The 22,354-nt window shown below is 41.2% G+C and overlaps 1 protein-coding gene across 9 annotated transcripts in view; it reads right to left on the bottom strand.

Moving 5' to 3' along the window:
- Nucleotides 1-22,354, bottom strand: part of PUM2 (pumilio RNA binding family member 2) — a 107,643-nt gene that overhangs the window by 43,344 nt on the left and 41,945 nt on the right. For 7 of the 9 annotated variants that reach the window (XM_014601621.3, XM_014601620.3, XM_019481569.2 and 4 more), the window contains 7 exons: nt 13,091-13,196; nt 12,566-12,753; nt 11,714-11,886; nt 6,653-6,923; nt 6,259-6,352; nt 3,894-4,019; nt 1,028-1,167 (listed from right to left, as the gene is read on the bottom strand). In XM_014601621.3, the coding sequence (XP_014457107.1) occupies nt 1,028-1,167; nt 3,894-4,019; nt 6,259-6,352; nt 6,653-6,923; nt 11,714-11,886; nt 12,566-12,753; nt 13,091-13,196 (1,098 nt within the window). The remainder of the gene's footprint in view (nt 1-1,027; nt 1,168-3,893; nt 4,020-6,258; nt 6,353-6,652; nt 6,924-11,713; nt 11,887-12,565; nt 12,754-13,090; nt 13,197-22,354) is intronic. The other 2 variants (XM_019481559.2, XM_019481565.2) reach the window with 1 other exon arrangement.

Here is a 22,354-nt window from a genome sequence, read left to right as displayed (position 1 = left end):
GCATCCCAAGAGAGAGTCTGGATGAGGCAGCAGGTACCAGGAAGCTCCTGCTGCCCATCCAGACCGTCTCCTGGACTGCCACATTTCCCGGACACTGTTCTCAGAAGCACTTCCGCTAGGGACACACAGTCGGCCCTATTTATGGAAAAATCTCTCTCTCCTACATTCTGTCTTCCAAAAAGACAAGGATGTGTTTCAAGTGACATTGTATGACAGAAAATACAGTATGTTAAGTGACTCTTACAAAAATAAGCCAATCTAGAATTAAAGAATAATGAAACATTTCAATGGTGGTGGGGGTGGTTATTATTTTTATTCCAGCAACTTTTTAGCTACTATTATTCTTCCTACCTAACAGAGTACAATCACTGCATGGCAGGAAAAATGAAATGACAGCATATTATCCACCTTGCTATGACACTTTTACAATTCTACCCATCTCAAACAGATATTATTTTGTATTTTGATGCTCTTAAAGAGAAATATATCCCAGATATACTATTTTACAATGGATGAGGAGTAAGTAGCTTAAGAGTAACTTCAGCACAACTGTCCCTTTCCCCATCATTATCAGGAAAAAAAATGTTATTCGGGAAGAAATGGCTGACTATCTGCTATTCCCCACCCGCACCCCCCCCCCTTATTGACTATTTAAATCCCTTTCAGCTTTACATTAATACATGTGATTATTCAGGAAGTATTAATTACTGAACATTAAAACCTTCTGCCACAAACTACAGCAACCTAGATTAAGAAATAATGTTTACTTTATTCCTTTCATTTAGGATTGTAAAACAAGGCAATAAGAAAAGATTATGCAGCCACGGAAATTAAAAAGAAGCTGCAACAGTAGGTGATGTAATACAGCATATATACTGTTGCAAGGTACAAGAACATCTGAAGAGAAATGTGCAGTTTGTTTTAAATAACCGAGTGAAATGATTTAAATGCTGATAAACTGAAGTGGCAAGCCTCATACAAATAAAGTAGATTAAAAATGATTTAATCTGAGAAGGATGTACTCTACCTGTTGCTGTCCTTGTTGTGCTTGTGAAGCTGCTTGTTGATTTGCTGTGGTGTTTGCTGCTGCAGCTTGCTGCTGAAATAAATTGGCTGGATATACCCCCCATGGAACTCCATAATACTGAGGAGGAACCACTGCTGGACCTAACAAGAGAAATCATTACCACTCTCTTTTTACTTATTTTCCATATTGCAACACAGTCTATAAATCGTGATCACCATGCTGACCTTATCATGCCAGAAGCTGAACAAGAAGATATTGTCCCTTCCCCAGATCAATCTATTTCAAACTTTACAAAATAATTTGCTTTTCAATTAGAAGTTTAAAAAAGGGATGCTCATGTAAATCTGGTTTCATTTAATGTTGTTTCTAAAGGATCCATTCATTTTTAGGCTTCATTTTAAATCTCCATTTTCTGGTTTAACATATTAATTAAATAGAAATGTGTCTAGAACACTGATAACCTTATAATAAACTGAAAAAATGTTAAGTCTAAGTGTACTACTGTGTATATGGAAGTACACTTACCTGTAGTTATTTTTGGACACCAATTCCTTTCCCCTGCCCTTGAGGTGAGTTTTTAGTGTGTAATTGATATGGCCTAAATATATATACTGTTATCACAGTAAACACTTTTGAGTTGCACTTCACATCAAAGTTCCATTTACAAAGAGTTATAAAGGATTAATAATTGTTAATAGTTTAATAAATGTTAATTGTTACCAACTGAATTCTAGAACAGGTGATGGACACCTATAACATCTTCTGATCTTAGATGCTCTCAGTCATCTAAGGCCTGGGCTTCTGATCTTATGACATACTTTTAACAACTAAAGCTGTACCATCACTAAAAATAAAATATCAGTAAGTTACCAATGCTTTGGGTATACTTAAATCCACCTGGCAAAAAAGAAGACATCAAGTTTGTAAGGACCAACAGGAGTCAATGCGTCAATTTACATGTGGAAAGTGAATTGTGAAATTACCTGTGATTGTAAACCAAGGTGCTGTGGCACACAGGGGTACTTATAAGAGTGCTGCACATAAATACTATTAGGTGGGGAAACATCTACACATGATTCACAAGATAAACCCAGAGGTTTCAATCAGGAATCCGAAATAACAAAACTATTCAGATTTGTAGGCTGAGTTTTCTGTTACAGAAGAATTGCTCTATTATTTTTCTGTAGCCCAGAAATGATTGAAAGCAAAGAGCTGGCGTTTTCTGAGGGATGCCTCGAGTCTGACAAGGTTGAGAATCACTGAACTACACTAATAAAAACCATCTCTTTTTGTAAACTTGTAAAATCCCCACAATTAAGTAAAAAAATGTAAATGAAGATCACTACAACTCAAACTACATGCACCGTAGTCACACAAATTTCAAGGGTTAGAGGATACTATACTATAAAAACCCTTCCCTAACAAAAAATAAATGCCCCTCTGGTAGACTTCATCATATCCAGAAATACTTTACACTCAGAGTTTCCTTTTAAAGGTATGCCCAAATGCAATTTAAGATAACAGTTAAATCATATCAAGATTTTTCAGAAAAAAACTAAACCAGTTCTGCCCAAATAAAAAAACTCAACCTCTTCTACTGCTGACAAACACGAAAAAAAATACAAAAAAAAAAGTGCTTTACCAGAAGCAGCACATTAGCTCAACCTGGCTCCGCATATATCAGGCACCTGTATATATCAGGCACTTCAGTGGGGCTTTTTGGTGCTTTCTTCTAATAGCTGATTCAATCAGCTATTGGATAAAGTGCCAAAAAAGCCCTGCTGAAGCCCCCGATCTATACAGACATTGGGTGAGCCAGGTCACATTAATGCAATGCTTCTTTTGGGCATATGCTGGGCTTAGTGCGGGAGGCACGCTGAGTGCTGTCTTTTGGTTTTTTTACATCTGTAAGCAGCCTTCAAGTGTGACTTCCCTTGCCTCTCCTTAACATCATAATTAGGGACTTACTAAATTCATGGCTGCATGGCTTCTCCTTTAATTTTGCAGTGTCTCCTGCACACTCTCCCCCCATCACTGCTGACTGGCTGAGGCCCTGCTGGTTGCCGCTAACGGGCCAGGAGGCAAAAAAAATGCCATATTTAAAACTGCAGTTTTCACCTCCCTGCTGATCAGGAGTGAGCGGTGGGTCCCCTCTGCCAACTGGCAATTTGGGGGGGAAGGCGCATGGGGGAGCCTTCAAGATGCAAGGAGCTGCCACGCAGCCCACTCCTGCCATGAATCTGGTAGGCCCCTAATCATATGCTGAGACAACCAGTGTGAAATCTAGTCCTTTTCAAAAATCACAGGATGTGAACGTGAAGGGACTTCAAGGTTCACCTTGTCCAACCCATGCAGAACTTGAACTCGTATACAAATATCAGAAGCAGCTTCAAACACTGGTTCCACTCAGAATACTTTGCCAGTATTTACGGGCTTCTCAATTTAAAAAAATAATGCTTTCCCTGTTCCCTCATGCTGTGCTAAAGACTCAGATCAACAGGCAGTTAAAAGACCTGGCCCTATGTCTTCCAGTGCCACCACTGATCTGCTGGTTGATCTTAGCATGGCACTAATAAGCTGTCAAAGTCCCCATTTATAAAAAGACAGTGTTTGCCCTTCTTTGTAAACTATTCTCAGATGCAATAATGATGAGAAATCTGCTAGACAAAGCTAACTTGGTATTATTTGTAACATTCTTGGATACTAATATTCAGAAATAAGTGGATGGACTGAACCCCTAAAATTATTCTTAGCTTCATAGTTCAAATACCACAGCACCTACAAGCCATTTTCCAGTTAGATGGCTTTGTACTTTTTCCTAAGCCTAATAAGTTACTATAATAAAAACTATACAAAGATTAGTTACCTGCTAGCGTTGCTGCTGCAGCTAATCCTGCTGCAGCGTAGGGGTCAGTACCTGGAGGAGCAGCACTAATAATGTATGGGTTTGGCACAAAAGCAGCGGGAGCCAAGCCTGCTGAGAAGACACCTGCTATATTAATAAATGAAAAAACTGAGTTTTAGGTAACAGACCTAACAAATATCATACTTCTAATCAATGTGATCACAAAGCATGAGCATATGTTAAAACCAGTACTCCATATATTCTTGAGGTTTCTAAGAGTAGGCACAGGAACACAAATCACTCTTCTCTTCTTCAAGTAGCCACCTTCTCACTGACAAGACCACCTTTAGCACCTTTTTCAACGATCTCATGTTGCTGCTGTGCCTTTCACAACTGTCAGTGAAGTCTTACCTATGCCCCATAGACATCTATGCAGTACTAATTACTCAAGTGGAACTCTACACAGGGACTACCACATTTACTCGATTCTAAGATAATGATCCCCCCCCATGGGGTGGGAGAAGCCCCTTGTCTTAGAAGCAAGTATGAGGATGGTACGGGAGTAGGCAGCTGCTGTGGCTCAGACTCCAGCCCCTACCCCAGGTCTGTAGCCACAGCTGTTACCTGCCACCCCTCCCAGTGCCTTTGCACACTGCCATGTCCCCACCACTGCAGCTGCCTCCCACATATCCCTCCTCCCTCCCCCACCCCAGGCTTAGTGGCCCTGTAGCAGCAGTGCACAGCCTGCACCACTACTACAGAGGCTGGGCTAAAGCTGTGCTCAGTGCCCCAGGCTAGAATGGGGACAGAGCCTGCCAGCATGGAGCAAAGGTAAGGTGAGGGGGTATGGAGAACAGAGGAGGGGAGGGGGGATAGGAGTGGAGAAGAGGTGGAGAGAAAGGGGGGCTGAGGCTGCAAGGTGGGACAGGCAGAGGGGAGCAGGCACAAGCAGGGGGAAAGCTGCTTGACCTCCCCATACCACCTGGCCCTCTCACTGCCTGCCCCCCTGCAGCAGTTGGGGGGAGGGGAAGAATTTAAGACAACACTCCAATAATTAGATTCTATACACAGAAAATTAAAATAAATTTATACATTTTCATGCATCTAATTATTGGGGTGTCATCTTAAACCAGGTAAATATGGTATACTGTAACAGCGAAAAGATTAGGGATGGACTTTGCAACCTAAGATAGCAAAGGTCCTGAATTATTAGGTTTGCTCTTGAAGCAACTTCACTGGTCAAAACGTTGTCATTTCTCTAATCAACCAATGAAGATCCAGCCAGGTGGGAAGGGTGAAAATTTCCACTGAATTACACTGATCAACATCTGATGAAGGCAGCCCTAGCACTGTGCCTCTGATATACTTCAGTCTTGCCTGGGGCAGGCTGCCACTCCAGCATAAACGTATCTTTAGACTCCTCATAGCTGCTGCTGCCTTGACTCCCAAATGTAGCATCAAGGAAGTGATGTCTCCTTGCACCAAGGGCTCCATATAGCACTGTTGTACTGATAAACTAGGGAGCGCTCAGTATAGGGTTCCTTGCATACCACGCCCCTAAACAAAAACAGGTCACACGTTTCCTTGCGACACCACGGAAATGCCAGTACATGAAGTCTGGAGGGACTCTGGCTGTTTATGTATATGTAGGAGCTAAAAGACTAGGGGTTGATTAGAAATTTAGAGACTAAATTAAAGTATCTCAAAACTTAAATCAATCAGAGGGAGTTTAACCTCATACTTATCTCTCCATTACCATATCTGCTAACTAGGATAAAATGCTATCAACTTATCCTCCTTTTTGGAAGGAATGCAATCGGTCAATACTGCACTAAAAGACGTTTTCAACTTCTATAGAAGCTTTTTGGGAGAGTATCTCAATGGGTTACTACAATTAACTCAGCCTTACATCTGTGAGGCATGTTAAATATCACCACCACATTTCACATATGAAAGAACTGTTTTACTTGTTTTATTTTGAGGCCATAGCAGAAGCAAATTCTTTGCTCCCATCCACATTTTCTCTCTACAGAACTACTTAAGCAAGACTAATTTTCAGTCACTTAAGAACAAAGAGTGTAGAAAGCAATCGTTTAAGTGAAATCCCCCCCCAAAAAACTTAAATCACTAAGTGTTTTATATGACAGTTTCTACAGAGGTGGCCAAGTTTTATGCAAGAGCTATTCAAAATGACTGCTAAAATTTTTCTTTACAGTGTATGTGGGCATATACTTTCTGCCATTCATGAACTATTTAGACCACCACAAATAAGAATACCTAAATCAGATCTGTGGTTAGTAAACTAAAGCAATAAAGCAGAACAACCTGCCAGGTTTTTGACACTACCATCTTTGCCTTAGTTTCTAAAGTATTAAAATAGTCTCACCTATGTGTGGCTGCTGAGCTGCAGCCAATGCATACTGCTGCTGCTGGGCTGCTGTTAACTGTTGGACAGTTAGTGCATTAGTCCTCTGGAAAAGCTACGGAAAAACATTTAAGAATTCAAGTTAAAGATTTAAAATGTGTTCAAAACTGGAACTTCTATATAAAACATCAAAAATTAAGGTTCTCTTCTGATATATTACTGCGTTAAAAAATCATACCCAAATTGTGCCGCACAAGTTTAGATATATATTTCTCTCTAAATTACAGAAATGTGATGAAGTGGAATATACTAATAATTCTACATTTAAATATTTATCTAAATAAAATGCATATCTTCAAGCCATACCAGATTAACGTAACAATACTGCAAACAATTCCATAAACACAGCACTAACCTGCTGCTGAGAATTGTAGTCAAAAAGTCCTACAGTAGCTCCTGAAGAGTCCATTTGAACTTGATTTCCAGGATAGTCAAATTGTAACGAATCAAGACCAACTTGTTCCATGGTATCCAGATTCTGAGTTTCTGGGTTTGAGAATTCTTCGACAAGAGGTTTGTGGGCTGTAGGATTGGGAATTGGACCTAATCCTTCTGTACTGTTAGGGTTAGGACCTAAACGCTCAGCTACTTCTGTTGGAGAGGCTTGTCGACTTCCAGGGGTTCGACTGCATAGAGGAAATTAAAGATAGCCTCTTACAGCCTTGATACATTAAATTTATGAACAAAGCATTTTAAAGCTTATTGAAAGATAAGCTTGAAACATGAAAAAGTTAACAAATATTAGCAAAAGATAACATTTTAACTAGTTTAACCAGCCTGTGAAGATGGCTCAGAATAAAGGGCATCTTTATCTTTACTTGTAGTATACAGTACATTGAAAAACACTTTCAGGCTGTTCTGAGCAAATGAACTGAACTACATATTACCTCCTTAATGATTCTGGAAGGGTCTCCTCTGGGAAGTGAAATTATATCATCATAATTTTGGTCAAGGTAAGACTGGGGAATAGAAATCAGCTAAGCACATCTACTTCACAGAGGCAGGGAGACATGCCGTGTAACAAAGTGGTCAACTAGAAAAAATGTTTTGACCTCTTAAAAGCAAGTAGAACAAGACTACACCACTGCAAACTATGGAGGGCAACAGTTCTGTCCCATTTAGTCACTGACTGGAAAAGAAATTATTCTGAACTTTAAAAATGTAACGGACTGTAGCAGAGCAATAACTAAACAAACAAAGCTGAAAAGAAAGCACATTGAACTCATTTTAGATGCAACTCCTTTCATATTACTTGAGCTAGCCCAGAGGACAGATACGACCCATTCTTTCAGAGGATGATCTTGGTGCATTTCTTTCTGCAAGGGAAGGTTAGGTTATGCTGGAAAGTTTTAACTGCATCACAGCCCACAAACTATAGTCAAGAAGAGTGTAAGAGAGCAATATCTTTATGGAAGCTAAAGCATATTTTAGGGGGAGGGGGCAGAAAAAGGGGAGAGAAGAGCTGGAGAGAGCACCTGTTGGACAGTGTGCCTGTTAAGCTGGTCTGACCAGTTCTAACACTGTTTACATTCAACTGCTACTGCTCCTTCCTGCTATACTATAATGCTTTTTCCTTTATAGAAAAAATATACATGAAACAGACTATGAATAAAAATACATACCCTTTTCCTTAGACAGTAAAAGCAGGATTGGTAGGGAGACCATTCAATTCCCCAAGAGAGGTGTTGTGTCAGGCCACATCTACAAGATTTTTGCTAATATAATTGTCAGTCAGGGGGGAATGTACAATTCCTGACTGACAACCGTGCTTGTAAAAACACCTATTTTTAGATTAAGTCTTACTAGAAAAAAACCCTGCTTTTACTAGTTAACCTTATTTTTCTTTTTGGAGTTCTACCATTATGGAGTGCAGCCTTGACAGTGTAAGTTGTGTCTGCATTAGGAATGCTTTGATACAACAGCATTTTGGTATTTCTATATTGGCAAAGTACTCCTAGAGTAGATGCAAGCTCACACTTCTACCTCTTCTCTTTCACCTATACATTATTCTACAATTAAAAGTTACTTTCACTGATGTAAACACAAGGGTGTCTTCAACAAATCTGCGTGCAACTGACATTTTCTAGTGTGATCAACAGGGATCCAGGTTTTCCATTTGTGAAAGAAAAACGTAGTCAAACCCAGATTTTCTCATTTTAAGGAGAAAAATGAAGGAAATGGTGGTTTTCCACTTGCAGGCTGGCAGAGTTCCAGCCTGCAAGGGGCTGGGGGAAGTGGAAGGAGGGTGGTCAGGAAGAAGGCGCCATGTGCATGTGCATATACACACATATATATGGGCACCAGGCAGCCTGGAGAGAAGATCCCCAAGGTAAGTCTGGTGGGATGGGGAGGGCAGGGCGATTGAGGCCCCCATAGTGAGGGAGTTGGGCAGGGCTGGTGCCCAGCCCAGGTGGTGTGTAGGGCTTGGGGCCTGGTGTGAGAATGTGTGACCACAGGGTCTGGGCAGGGAGCAGGAAGGGGCCACAGATGACAGTGGACAGGCTGACTCCCCGTCACTGCACACACTCCCAGGGAAGAGAAATGGGGGGCATGTACCCCCAGATTTGTGAGTGCGGTGGGTGCAGGTTGCCTGCTGCAGGCTCAGGCTTCCTGCCCTGCTGCCCTCCCCCTCGGGGCCTCTGCGACCCGGTGGGCAAGACCCAGAGCAGCAAGGCAAAGTGGGGTGGGGAAACTTGGTACCACCACCAGAAACCCTGCACCATGACAAAGCAAGCCCTGCCCACCTGACAGCAACAAGGGACACAACTCTGCATAGTCACACCTGATGTTGCCAGGTGGGCATGGGGTGCTTTGCCATGGTGGTGTGGGGCTTGTGGCAGCAGCATAGGGCTTCCCCACTCTGCGCAGTCCTGACACACCAGTTCTCGCCCACTGGGCTGCAGAAGCCCCGGGGGTAGGGCAGCAGGGTGTGGAGCCTGAGCCCACATCCGTTCCACCCCCCACCCTCCCCATGGGATCCCACTCGGGACGTGCCACCCATGGGGGAGGGGAAGTCAGTCTCCATGCCCCACTCTACTGCATCTGCCATCGCCTCCCACATGCAGCAGCTGGAGCTTAGGTACTGCTGCAGGGTGGCAGGGTGCTGCAGACCTGGGTCTGTGACCCCATAACTGGCAGCTGGGGACCCGCTTCAGCTAGGGAGACTATGGCTAGGGAGTGAAGGCCACAAGCAGGTGTAGGGGGACTGTGGGTGGGGAGTGAGGGGCAATGGCACAGGCAGGGCACCAGCATATTAGGGCTGCTCAGCAACACAAAGCAGTGAGGGGCACAAGTGCAGCTGGACCCATGTCCTGGTGAGCAAAGGGGGAAGGGGAAGCGCTGATTTTCCATGATAAAACACACCAAATCAAGTGCTAAAAATGTATAGGTATTTAGAATTTATTTCATTACAGTGGTATCTTAATATATTACTATATTTCATTATAGGCACTGGCAGGCTTCTAAATTGCTTTAAACTTGTAAATATATCAACAAAACATTGTGTTCAACTGATACCTATGTATATTGTGGCATTTCAATTTAATCATGGGAAAACGTGGATTTTAGGGATTAGTATTCACTATTTTTATCAGAAAGTTTGCAATTTTTAAACAGAGAAAACAAGGATCCCTGGTGATCAAAAGGTGAAAATCAAATTTTTGAGTGAAGGAAAGGATACTCTTAAAATCTATTTCTTTTAACAAACTGCTTAAATAGAGAATACATATAACCACTGAAGCACTAAAATAGTTATACATCATGACATTTCTATACGTATTTAAGAATGCCTGGAACTTTTATCAGTTAGTAACGGAATCAGGATTCAAAAGTACGTGTTAAAAACCACCTACATCCCTTATTATTTGCTTGTAATATGTGGTATGAATAAAAGTAGGAGTCTAAACAAAATTATGCATTCATTAGATAATTACACATTGAAACTTACAAAAACCAAACCAACAAGAAAACCCAGAGAGAGAATGAGAGATATTACAAAGACAAAGGACAAAACACTTTTTTAGGAAATAGCTATATATACACACTTAAAATAGGTTTGCTCATTAGAGTGGTGCTCTTTGGTTGCTATAGTTAAAGTTGTGTCAATACTTCAATTATAAACCTCTATTTTGGAGGGACATATAACTCCACTTCAAATTGACCACGTTAGACAGACTGCCATCTTTATTTCTTAAGAGGTTTACTGGCTTTGGATGCTTTTTTGCACTACTTTAACTCAAAAAATATAATCTCTTTAAAGGATAGTTTGGCAGACATATAGTTTAATATTGTTATCGCTTCTGGTAAGGAAAAAACAGGACAGACTAAAAATAAATTTATTCTGTATGTGCAATATACAACATATGAAAATTTCTAAAACAAAGTCTTGCTTTTGATACAGTAGCATGCATCAGAAAAAATATATATCTTTGGGTTTTTTATTTTGGCATATCAAGTCAGGTAATTTATCTATCTAAAAGACTGAAAATAACCCTGGAAAATAGAGAAAAAAAGTATCCTCAGAATTTATATAAATACTCATTTCCTAATCTTCCAAAAGTGTAAATAAGGACCCCAAACATTTAAATGTTATGGGGCAATTACAGATCAATGGAAATAATTCCTTGAGTTTTATGCACCCCCTCTCTTTTCCCTCTCATATCAACATATTTTTGAGCGGTAGTGTATATCCTAGTTTTCTGATTTAGTTTATCTTTGTATTCAATATGTTACATAGGTGATTAGATGCCAATGCGATCAGCCTCCTCCAAATACCAAATGCTTGTGCCTCTGTGCCTGGGACCAAAAATCCAAATTCCAAGTTTGGTCCTTCTCTTTCCAAGGCAAAGAAACAAACAAAATAGCTAATGACAGTTACTTATCTAATCCGCATTAAAAATGGTGTCGACTGGTTCAGAAGAGAAATGCATTTTTTCTCTTTGCTCAAATACAATACCCTTTGTAGAAAAATTAGTTCAGGTTTCCCACAGGGTATGCAATGTAAGGGTGCATTGCTCCATAGCAAAAGTAGCCGTTAAGTCAAAATTCTGTAGGGCTAACTCCCTAAAGCAGTGAATCAAGTATGAAGAGTTAAGGTTAAAAAGAAAGTCAGAGGAAGAAGTTTAGTTTATAGTTTGTTAACAGGGTGAAAACTTTCAGTCCCCTTTAACACATTTTACATACTACATTCTGCAGGTACTTTGAAGAAATACTAAGCTTAAAAAGTAAGATGAACTTACTCCTAAGAAATGACACACAGGCTAATGACATTGTAAACGTGGCACAGTAGGAAGGGGAGTATGTAAAGTAAGAAGAATCAATCTGCAGCTGGATAAATGTTTGAATTTGACACACAAACGAGAACTGTAATAATTCCTAGAGACATGCTTGTCTTCTTGAGAAACAGTTAAACGCTTACTTAAAATCTTTGCAATCGGCATCCATTCCATTTGGCAAACCTCTGCCATTTATTTTAGAAACATCCTCATCATCTCCTTGTTTAAGATCTCTGTTTTTGTCCTCCTCAAATGGAGAAGCCTTGCCTTTCTGATCTCCTTTCTCTGGTCCATCTGTTTCAGCATCTCTAGTGCCCTGAGGAAAAAGAATCTGTTTGATTCTGAATATTCAACAGAACACAAAGGAGGAGCACCATCAGGTGACCTAGTTCTACACTATAGTGCATGTAAACAACACAAACATTTTGTTTTAAATGAAATTGCATCTGGTGAGTAACTTGATGGGTATCAACCATATGCAATTTAGAATTGCCAAAATATGAAAGGGAATGTCAGGATTTATAATGGAAGAGCTAACTCAACCTTAACTATAGCGGTGCTGGTAAAGTAGTAATGTCATGTTAGATTGCTAAAACTATTTATCATAGTTAAAAAACCTTAGTTTTAGAACATAACCAATATGACGCTCTAGAATAAAGAATTCTGTATTTTAAAAGCTAGTTGTTAATACCTTTAGCAGCAAAATCATTTACACGGTACTATTTTTTCTACTTTGATTGAAACGTATTTGGTAGATAAACATGATAATATCCCACAAACTGTATATTCAAGATCTCTAAACTGTTTCTCACTAACCCCTTCACGTTAGACTCCTCCAAACAAAGAAAACTGTGGGTAAGAACACTGCATTTCCTCAGCAGAAGGAGCACAAAGAGATGAGAAGTAGACAAATGCAGTAGAAAATGTAACTGTGTTAAAATAATATATGGATTACAGTAGGTAACTATGCAAACGTAAAGCATTATATTACTTACAAAAGCTCCCTTCCTAAATCGAGAATCCAATTTATCTGCTGGAGAGGAACTTAACACATATTCTACCATGCTCACGCCAAGGCCACCACTTTCTGATCGAGGAGACAATACAGCATTTACTTCACTGTTTCCATGAAAACCCTGTCCAGGCTTTCTCTGTACCATAATAGGCTGGGACATAGAGTGGTCTGTTTAAAATAAATTCATAAAATAAAAATTACTGAGTGGACTTTTACAGAGAAACTTACAAAGTTTTTAATTTCATATCACCAGAAGAGGTAATAATATGATAATGTCAGTTTTATTCTTAAAAGTTATAACTGAATACATTTAATAAAAATTCCAAATCTCAATTTTAAGGAGTTAATTGTTACTGGCATACCACTACAGTTCATTCAGTATGGATTTTTTTAGTCTACAGAAAAACAAGCTTAAAACTGAATGTATCCTAAGGTTCATAAAACTTTTCAGATAACATTTAGTTAGCAGAAATAATCTTTAAATGCATATAGATCAATGACTTACGAGGAGTTCCCCATGCAGTCTCTCTCCACTCATCACCAAGGAATATTCCTTTTTGTCCATCTTTTGCTGAATCATCAGGTTCCCAAAACTTTTTGGCAGGTAAAAGCTATTTGAAGAAGGAAAATTACTTTACTTCATTTAAAATGTTACTTTACTTTATGAATAACCAAAATTTTAAAACCACATGACAAAAGGGATCTATTTTATGAGTACAACAAAGTAGTCTAGTAATTTAGCAATATTACAATAGTACTGTAAGCCAATAAATTGTACTAAAATAACATTTAGAGAGTGTCAAAAGACAGCATCTAGTTTTAGGAATTGATTCCTCAAGAACTGACAATCCACTATATTGAAGACGTATGGTTATTCAGAGGACATACAGGATGCTTTGGGATCACAACGCTAACCCCACTGGCGTTCCTCAAGGGTCAACCTAAAGAAATGCCACCCCTAAAACACAAAGTCAATCAAGACATCTAATAAAAGGCCAAAACCTAGAGGTGGTTTTCATGCGATTGTATCTACAGAGAAATGGACCGAGTTCTCAAACTTCAAAAAGTATCATCTATGTGATGGTTAGCCAAATGTCTCTAGGCAACTCCAACCTTGCCATATTTGAATTGGGGACCTAGAGATTAGAAACTTTGTACCAACTGTTTTCTTTTAGCAGTGTGCTGTTCTCAAAGTTACTGTATTTTCTCACATAAACACATTTTTCCCCACCCAACTGGGGTGCGTCTTAAGTGCGGGAAGCTTTCTTCTCTGGAAAAGCAGCATACCTGGAGACGCTGTGTATGCCATGCAGCTGCTGCTTACCTCTGCTTAGCAAACCGAAGGGACAGTCTTCTGTTAACCCGCTCACAGCCCCAGCCACTGGCTCAGCACTGTAGCTGATGCCAGAAGCAAGTAAGCTGCTGGCAGTATCTCGATGAGACTTGTGAAGTGTAAGCAACACTTTATTTACAAGAAGTTATATAAAGAACTACTTACAGTAGAGAAGTAACAGTCTTGCTACTTCTCTTTGCAAGGGCCCTAACCTTGTGCGATAAAGGAAGTCTCCCTGGGAACATATGTCCAGCAAGTCTGGCATCACAAGACAGTCTGGTGTACCAGGAAGTTCCTGATGACACACTTTCTGGACATTATATGTTCCCAGGGGGATTTAATTTGTCACACAGCTGCCCATGACTCTGGAAAAATCTTTTCTGCTTTCCAAAAATAAGGTGCATGTCTTATTCGGGTGTGCAGTGTATGCAAGAAGAGTATTACTTCTAAGGCTGGAAAAATCTTATTCCATTTCAATATTAGAACATCATGTTCTGTTCCATCTTTCAGTAAAGAACTCATACTGCAGTATTATAGAAAGCAAGCACTACATTCAACATTAAAATATATGTTTTCCTTCCTAATAATTCTTTCTACATTATACTGTTACTGATATTTATTATAGTTGTCAAAATAATGCATATCAAAGTCCTCAAGATACATTAAGACCAAGTTTGTCTTTATCTATATATGTGCAAAAATTACAAGGAAACACATAACACTCTGGTTTCGTAAAAGAATAATAAAAAACATCCTTCCTATGCAGCCAGTTTCAACAAGACGAATGGGGAATACTCTCAGCCCTGCAGACAGTCAGGACACACACCGTCCTGGGAGGAGAGAGTTGTATATTTAAACCACCAGAGACTAAGGAATGCAAACAAGACAGATCTCTCCCACTTCTGGGCAACTGCCTTAGCCACAAAGCCACTGGGCAAAAAGGGTGCCACACGCTCCATTCCTTCAAGTACACCTAACATTCAGTCCCTAAGGAGACTCAGGTACACAAACACCTGGGATAGGTGATTCTTAGGCAACTGTAAGCAGGATCTACATACCAACATGTTCAAAAAGATATGTTTTCAACACACAGATCAATTCTTGCTTAGTGTAATCATGAAAATACACAGATTTGCACTAGGAGTTCCTATGAGCATGTGCATTCTGGTGGGACTCTGCTGAAATGCACAGTCGAGAAAAAGCAGATTCAGACTAAAAAGTAGTTACTTCCTTTTTTAAATTCAGACGCAAGAGAGTCTTCTACAAATTTGTGAATTAAATGATAAATCATAGAATCAGAAAATTAGGTTTGGAAGGGACCTCAGGAGGTCACATCTAGTCCAACCCTCTGCTCAAAGCAGGACCATCCTCAGCTAAATCACCCTAGCTAAGGCTTTGTCTAGCCAGGTCTTAAAAGCCTCCGAGGATGGAGAGCCCACAACCTCTTTGGATAACCTGTTCCGCTGTTTTACTACCCTCCTACTGAGAAAGGTTTTCTTAATATCTAACCTAAATGTGCTGCAACTTCAGACCATTGCTTCTTGTTCTATCTGCCAAGTAGTTGAAGGCTGCTATTAAATCCCCACTGTCTTCTCTTCCCAGGCTAAATAAACAGACACTGAGCCATTGACTACTACCCTCTGAGCCCGATGATCCAGCCAGTTTTCTATCCATCTTACAGTCCACTCATCCAACCCGTACTCCCTTAGCTTGCTTGCATGAATTTGCGGTAAACCATATCAAAAGTCTTGCTAAAGTCAAGGCATACCACATCCACTGGTCTCCCCACATCCACAGAGCCAGTCAACTCATAACAGAAAGCAATCAGGTTGGTCAGGCATGACTTGCCCTTGATGAATCCATGCCGACTGTTCCTAATCACCTTCTCCTCCTGGTGCTTAAAAATTGATTCCTTGAGGGAATCCATCCTTCACATCCCTTGCTAGCTGCAACTCCAACTGTGCTTTGGCCTTCCTGATTTCATCCCTGCATGCCCCACCAATACTCTTATACTCCTTCCTAGTTGTTTCTTCAAGTTTTCACTTTTTACAAGCCTCTCTTCTGCATTTTAGCTTACTGAAGAGTACCCTGCAAAGCCAAGCTGGTCATCTGCCATACTAGCTAGTCTTCCTGCATACATCAGGATGGCTTGTGCCTGCACCCTCAGTTAGGTTTTTTTAAAGTACAGCCAACTCTCCTGGACTCCTCTCCCTCTCAGACTGGCTTCCCAGGGCATCCTGCCCATCAGTTCCCTAAGTGAGTCAAAGTCTGCTTTTCTGAAGGCCAGGGTCCTTACTCTGCTGCTCTGTTTCCTTACTTTCCTCAGGAACTCTACCATCTCGTGGTCACTGCCACGAGCTGCCATCCACTACTACGTTCCCCACCAATTCTTCTCTCTTTGTGAGCAGCAGGTCAAGAAGGCCCCTAACTGGACTCTCCAGGACTTGCACCAGAAAGTTGTCCCCAGCACTCTCCAAAATTTTTCTGGATTGCCTGTGCATTGCTGTATTGCCCTCCCAGCAGATGTCAGAGTGTGACTGAAGTCCCCTATGAGAACTAAGGCCTGTGATCGGGGAAACTTCCACTAGCTGTTTGTAGAAAGCCTCATCCACCACTTCCTCCTGGGCTGGGGGTCTATAGCAGACCCCCCTACGACATCACCCTTGTCGCTCTCCCTCTGACCCTAACCCAGAGACTTTTAATAGGCCCATCTCCTGTTTCATACGGGAGCTCTGAGCAATCATACAACTCTTTTACATAAAACACAACTCTTCCTCTTCTCCCCTGCCTGCCCTTCCTGAACAGTTTATACCCATCCATGAGAGCACTCCAGTCGTGTGAGCTCCCACCACGTCTCTGCTATTCCAGTTTCATCATAGTTCCAAGACTGTGTGAGGACTTCCAATCCTTCCCGCTTGTTTCCCAGGCTCCGTGCAATCATGTACAGACACCTGAGGTAATTAGCCAATTGCCTTACTTTCCCAGGAAGAATGAGAAGGCCTCCCCTGTTGCCCCTTCCTGTTTACACTTCCTCTGGATACAGTATCACAGGTCATTCACTTCCCCATTTACCTCAGTTGGTCTCCATTCCACAGCGAACCTAGTTTAAAGCCTTCCTCACTAGGTTAATGAGCCTGTCTGAGATTCCCTCTCTTCGTCAGGTGGAATCTGTCTCTTCCTCCTGGAACAACATCCCGTGGTCAAAGATGACAAGCTGGGGACACCATCTGTGCAAACATGCACTTATCTTCAGGATGTGTCCGTTCTTGCCCAGGCCCTTCCTCCTGACCTGAAGGACTGAGAACACCATCTGAGCCCCTGTCCCCTTCACCCATGCACCCAGAGCCCTGGAGTCACTTTTGATCTGCTCAGGGTCTTCCCTGGCAGTATCATTGGTGAACAGCATGGAGTAGTCATCAGAGGGCCAGATGAGTCTCAGTAATCCTTCCGTAACATCTTGGATCCGCACTCTGGGCAAGCAGCAGATCTCCCCAAGACAACAGGTCAGGCTGGCAAACAGATGCTTCCACACCCCTCAAAAGGAAGTCTCCAACCACCATGACCTGCCATTTCTTCTTGGTGGCAGTGGTCCTGATCCTTCCAAACTTGGTGGAGGGGGACAGGCCAGGCCTCCCCAACGGAACATGCTCCTCTGTTGCTAGGGCTCCATATCTGTTTTGCAGGTGAACTGCTGCAGGTGCTTCCAGCTTCCACCTTCCTGGGAGTCCATGTCCTCTCCCTTCTCTAGTGCTGCCTTTTTGAGTCCTTCCTCCACAGTCTTAGAGGTCTCCTTTAGCATCCAGTCAATGAAGTCCTCATGGTGGAGGATGCTTTGGAGCCCTGTCACCTCCCCCTGTAGCCTTCTTACCTGCTCCCTGAGGTATACTACAAGGAGGCACCACTCACATCTTGGGCACTCCCACACCTGGCTGTCACAAAGGAACCTGCAAGCCAGTCTCCACAGTGCCAGAACAGGACCTGGGGGGCAGCCTCGACAGTGAGCAGTCCTGCTGGGACAAACACCTCACAGGGGCAAGCAGAGGCAGTGGCAGCAGCTCTGGCACTGAGACATCCTCCAACTATTTCTCTGGGTCTCTTAATCTGCTGCCTCTCTCTTGCTGCTCTTCCAAACAGATCTTCCCTAGTGAACTCACCCGTAAGCTGGCCTGTTTATTGCTACATGGTCCAAAAGGTTCCTTTTTCCCTGCTTCCTCTCACAAAGTATAAAGGCTCCCCTTGAAAAAGGGGCAAACTGACCTGCGAACCAACGTTCCCAGAGCAGGATCAGGTGCCTAGTTTCTCTCCCTCCCAGTGAACTGCTTTCGAACTAACTGCCCTGTTTGCTGCCCCTTTTCGCTTGCCAAGGGAATCCTTGCTTGATCCCCTAATATGGCAATAACTGAGTTAAACAGAATGGTCTGTGATACTCAGACAGTCAAACTTGATGATTTAGTGCTCTCATCTAACCTTAAAATATGAATCTATGGCTAGTTTATGCCAGGTTCCTTGAATGCTTCAGTTTAGAGAAATAAAACATTTTCATAATTCTACAAAAAATTACATTTAATTTAAGAAAAAGAAAACAGTACTTCTAATGGAGCATGCCAACATTAACTAGTTTGGAGATTTTTCTATGTGATATTAGAGCTAACTGAAAAAACCCACAAAATTGATGGACAGAATAATGTAAATCAAATGTGGACCTGATCAGATTATAAAAGTGGCATGGAGGTCCAGGTCCAGCATGTTTATATCCTGGGCTCTCAGATGGAGCTATTCTATATGAATTCCATTATCTGCCTGGTGCTTAGAAGCTAGTGATTGGGATGTTCAGAAAAGCTAAACATGGGGTAACATACTTTTAACCTTTGAATTAGTGCAAAGGATTTCTGCCAAACAGAAAAGTATGGTCTACTAACAGATTGCCTCATTGAGAAGAGTGCGGTGAAAATTAGTCAAGATTCATAAATGCTAGGGTCGGAAGGGACCTCAACAGATCACTGAGTCCGACACCCTGCCTAGGCAGGAAAGAGCGCTGGGGTCAGATGACCCCAGCCAGATGCCTATCCAGCCTTCTCTTAAAGACCCCCAAGGTAGGGGAGAGCATCACCTCTCTTGGAAGCCCATTCCAAATTTTAGCCACCCTTATCATGAAGAAGTTTTTCCTGGTATCTAGCCTAAATCTGCTCTGTGTCAGTTTGTGACCATTGTTCCTTGTTATCCCAAGAGGCGCCCTGGTGAACAGAGCATCTCCGATCCCTTGCTCCGTCCCCCTAATGAATTTGTAGGCGGCCACAAGATCACCTCTCAGTCTTCTCTTGCAGCAGCCGAAGAGGTCCAGGTCCCTCAGTCTCTCCTCATAGGGCTTGTCCTGTAAGCCCCTAACCATATGAGTGGCCCTCCTTTGGACCCTCTCGAGTCTATCAACATCCTTCTTGAAGTACAGCACCCAAAACTGGACGCAGTACTCCAACTGCGGTCTGACCAATGCCGCATAGAGGGGAAGTATCACCTTGGTTCTATTTGTCATGCCAAACTAAGATTTTTTTCTTCTTTTACAACAGTTCAATCTCATATTTCAACAGTTCAACTTCCTGTGCTCCAATACATAATCTACACCTTAAGAGGCTGAAATGAACTGTTTCGAATTTGTATAGAGTTCCTAAATGAAAGGATTCTCCATTTAAATTTCACTTAACAGTGGGAGTGGAAGTATATAGGGGCCCCTCTAGACATTCAGGTACAGGCCCTATGGTGTGATCCACATAATCATGCCTCCTGCCAGTCCATACATGCATGGTAGGAGATGTGATTATGGGATCCAGCATCAGATCCAATCATGCTTTATTGCTGGTGCAGCGGGAGTCCAGGATCATGATCCCAGGCTCCCCCAGCACCGAAGGCAAGCTCCTGTGCTGTGACCCCACAGCTGACAAGGTTCACAGCATTCCATGTGCTGCCCCTGCTGCAAGCCTTGTCATCTTAAAAAGGAGTGCAGCAGGTGATGCACCCTTAAAATTGAGAGCCTCATCAGCTGATGGGGATCCCAGCCACAGGGGAGCACCTGGCTACACATTCAATTAATGGCACGATAAGAACAAGCCACAAAGTTCTCTCACATTTTCTGTGGAATAACTTTGTAATTTGTGCCTTCTTTTATCACACCATTAAGTGACTCAACATGCACCTGGGTTACAACAATACGTGATTAAACAATTAATCAAGCCTTAAGTGTAATGTGTAGATGAGGCCTAGGTAGGACATTTCCCTGCTTCAGGTGGAAGTTAACTTTCCTGATCTAGTTTCATACTACCTAGGGTCAGGACAGACCTGAACAGATCATCTAGCCTGACCCCCCTGTCACAGGCAGGAATGAATGCTGGGTTCACAAGACCCCAGACAGGTGATTGTCCAAACTCCTCTTGAATTTGCCCAAGGTAAGAGTGAGGACCACTTCCCTGGGAAGTTGGTTCCAGATTTTGGTCACCCTAACTGTAAAATATTCCCTTCTGATCTCTAACCTAAACCTATTCTCCATCAGCTTATTACCATTGTTCCTTGTCACCCCAGGTGGTGCTGGGGAGAAAAGGGCTCTGCCTATTTGCTGCTGATCTCCCCTGATGAGTTTGTAGGCAATTTAATTTTGCTTGCCAATGAGTATGGCATACATCAAATCTCTATTAAAATATTACGATTCAGTTAGAGCTTTTCAAAGGGAATGAACAACTAAAACGTTTATCAATTATTTCTTCTGTCATGCCAGGAGGAAGAATAAAAGAGGAACAGCCTGTCCCTCTCACAAACATGCCAAACATCCTATTAAACCAGCTGTACAAGAGAGAATCAAGAGTTTAAAACAGTTCTTACAGATTAAGGTAAAAAAGATCATTATGATCATCTGGACTGACTTCCCACATCACAAGCTTTTCACTCTATTTTCTGTATCTAATCCAATCATCTCTACTTGAAGAGAGGTTGTTTGCTGGGGTTTTTTAAGAAGACATTCAATACTGACTTACAGACTCCACGTAATGGAAACAAAAAATTACCACATCCCTTGGTAAACTGGTTCAATGTTTCATTACCCTTAAAATTTAAATCATGTTTTATTTTCAATTTCAACATCAGTTTCCAGAGACTGCTTCTTGCTATGCCTGTGATAGATTGAGTCATTTAGTACCAAATACCTTCTCCCAACAGAAAGGCAATTTAATCATAATCCATAAATCTCTAAATTACTCAATCACCTACATAGACTGAGCTTCTTCATTCTCATTTAAAGATTCAATATTCTTATATCATTGCCCTGAAACATATGCATTTAATCCAACCTATTCCTTGACATGTTACACTAGAGCTGGATAGTTTTCCAGAAGTTGTCTGATCACTAGGCAATGTTTTTTCCCTTCCTTGCTGCTAACCATGAACTGCATGATTTTCTTTTTGTAAGGTTTGGTTTAACCCTTGGAGATATGCTCTTTTAAACCTATTAATTACTCGACTATTATTTTATAAACACACTTTCTCAATGAATGAGTGAATGCTCAAAATGTGTCACAAGAGGAAGACTCATAGAAGATATAGAAATTAGGGGAAAGCCTCCAAGATAAGACTAAGATATAAGATGAAAGAATGAGATTGTACAGGCAACTAAAGGTATAGTCAGCCTTCAGGTGACCAAAGCAGGAAGACAGTGGATCTTTTTCCAATGAAAACTTTTCTTTTGAGGCTGGCTTCTGACAGATTAAACTATCACAGCATTGCAAAACATAAGTGGATCAAGAGATCTTAGGTTTTAACATGATGGTATACAGTTCTAGGCCAGTGTGTATTAAACTTATGAATTAGACTAAACAAGCTATTAAACCAAATATTGCTATGTGAAAGACTGCCAATAAATGGTCATACTGAATGGCAAGATTAGTCCTGGGATATCAAATCTAGTCCTAAAATCATTAAATCTGTATTTCAGAACTTTAACAGCCTGACCAGTGAAGTGCAAATATGAAAATGGGAAGTGTTTAGGCTCAAGTGGATATGAAAAAAATAAACTGACTTAATTAAGAACATGAGCAGGAATTGGATATATTTCAGGAAAAATCAAATCTAGAAAAATACTACATAAAGAAGAATACAACAAAGTATCTTCATTAGGGACAGGGGTATAGGCTGTAACCATGTTGGTCTAAGGACATAGGCAGACAAGGTTCTTTGGGTAAATCTGATTATCTTATTAGACCAACTCAAAAAGTTGGAAAAAAAATCTTCTTTACAAGCTTTCAGGTAGGGAGGGATAAGCAACTATCTATATATTTTACCAGCATATTTATTCACATATTTAAGTATAATTACTAAGCCATAGTTTTCAAAATGTGATAAATATAAGATTTCACACAGGTTTTTGGTTAAAAGGTACAAAACATTATTGAAGAATTA

Source organism: Alligator mississippiensis, chromosome 1, assembly GCF_030867095.1.
Source record: "Alligator mississippiensis isolate rAllMis1 chromosome 1, rAllMis1, whole genome shotgun sequence".
Classification (NCBI taxonomy): Eukaryota; Metazoa; Chordata; order Crocodylia; family Alligatoridae; genus Alligator; species Alligator mississippiensis.
The sequence above is the reverse complement of the archived record's forward strand: the minus strand, read 5'-3'. Positions and strand labels throughout refer to the sequence as shown.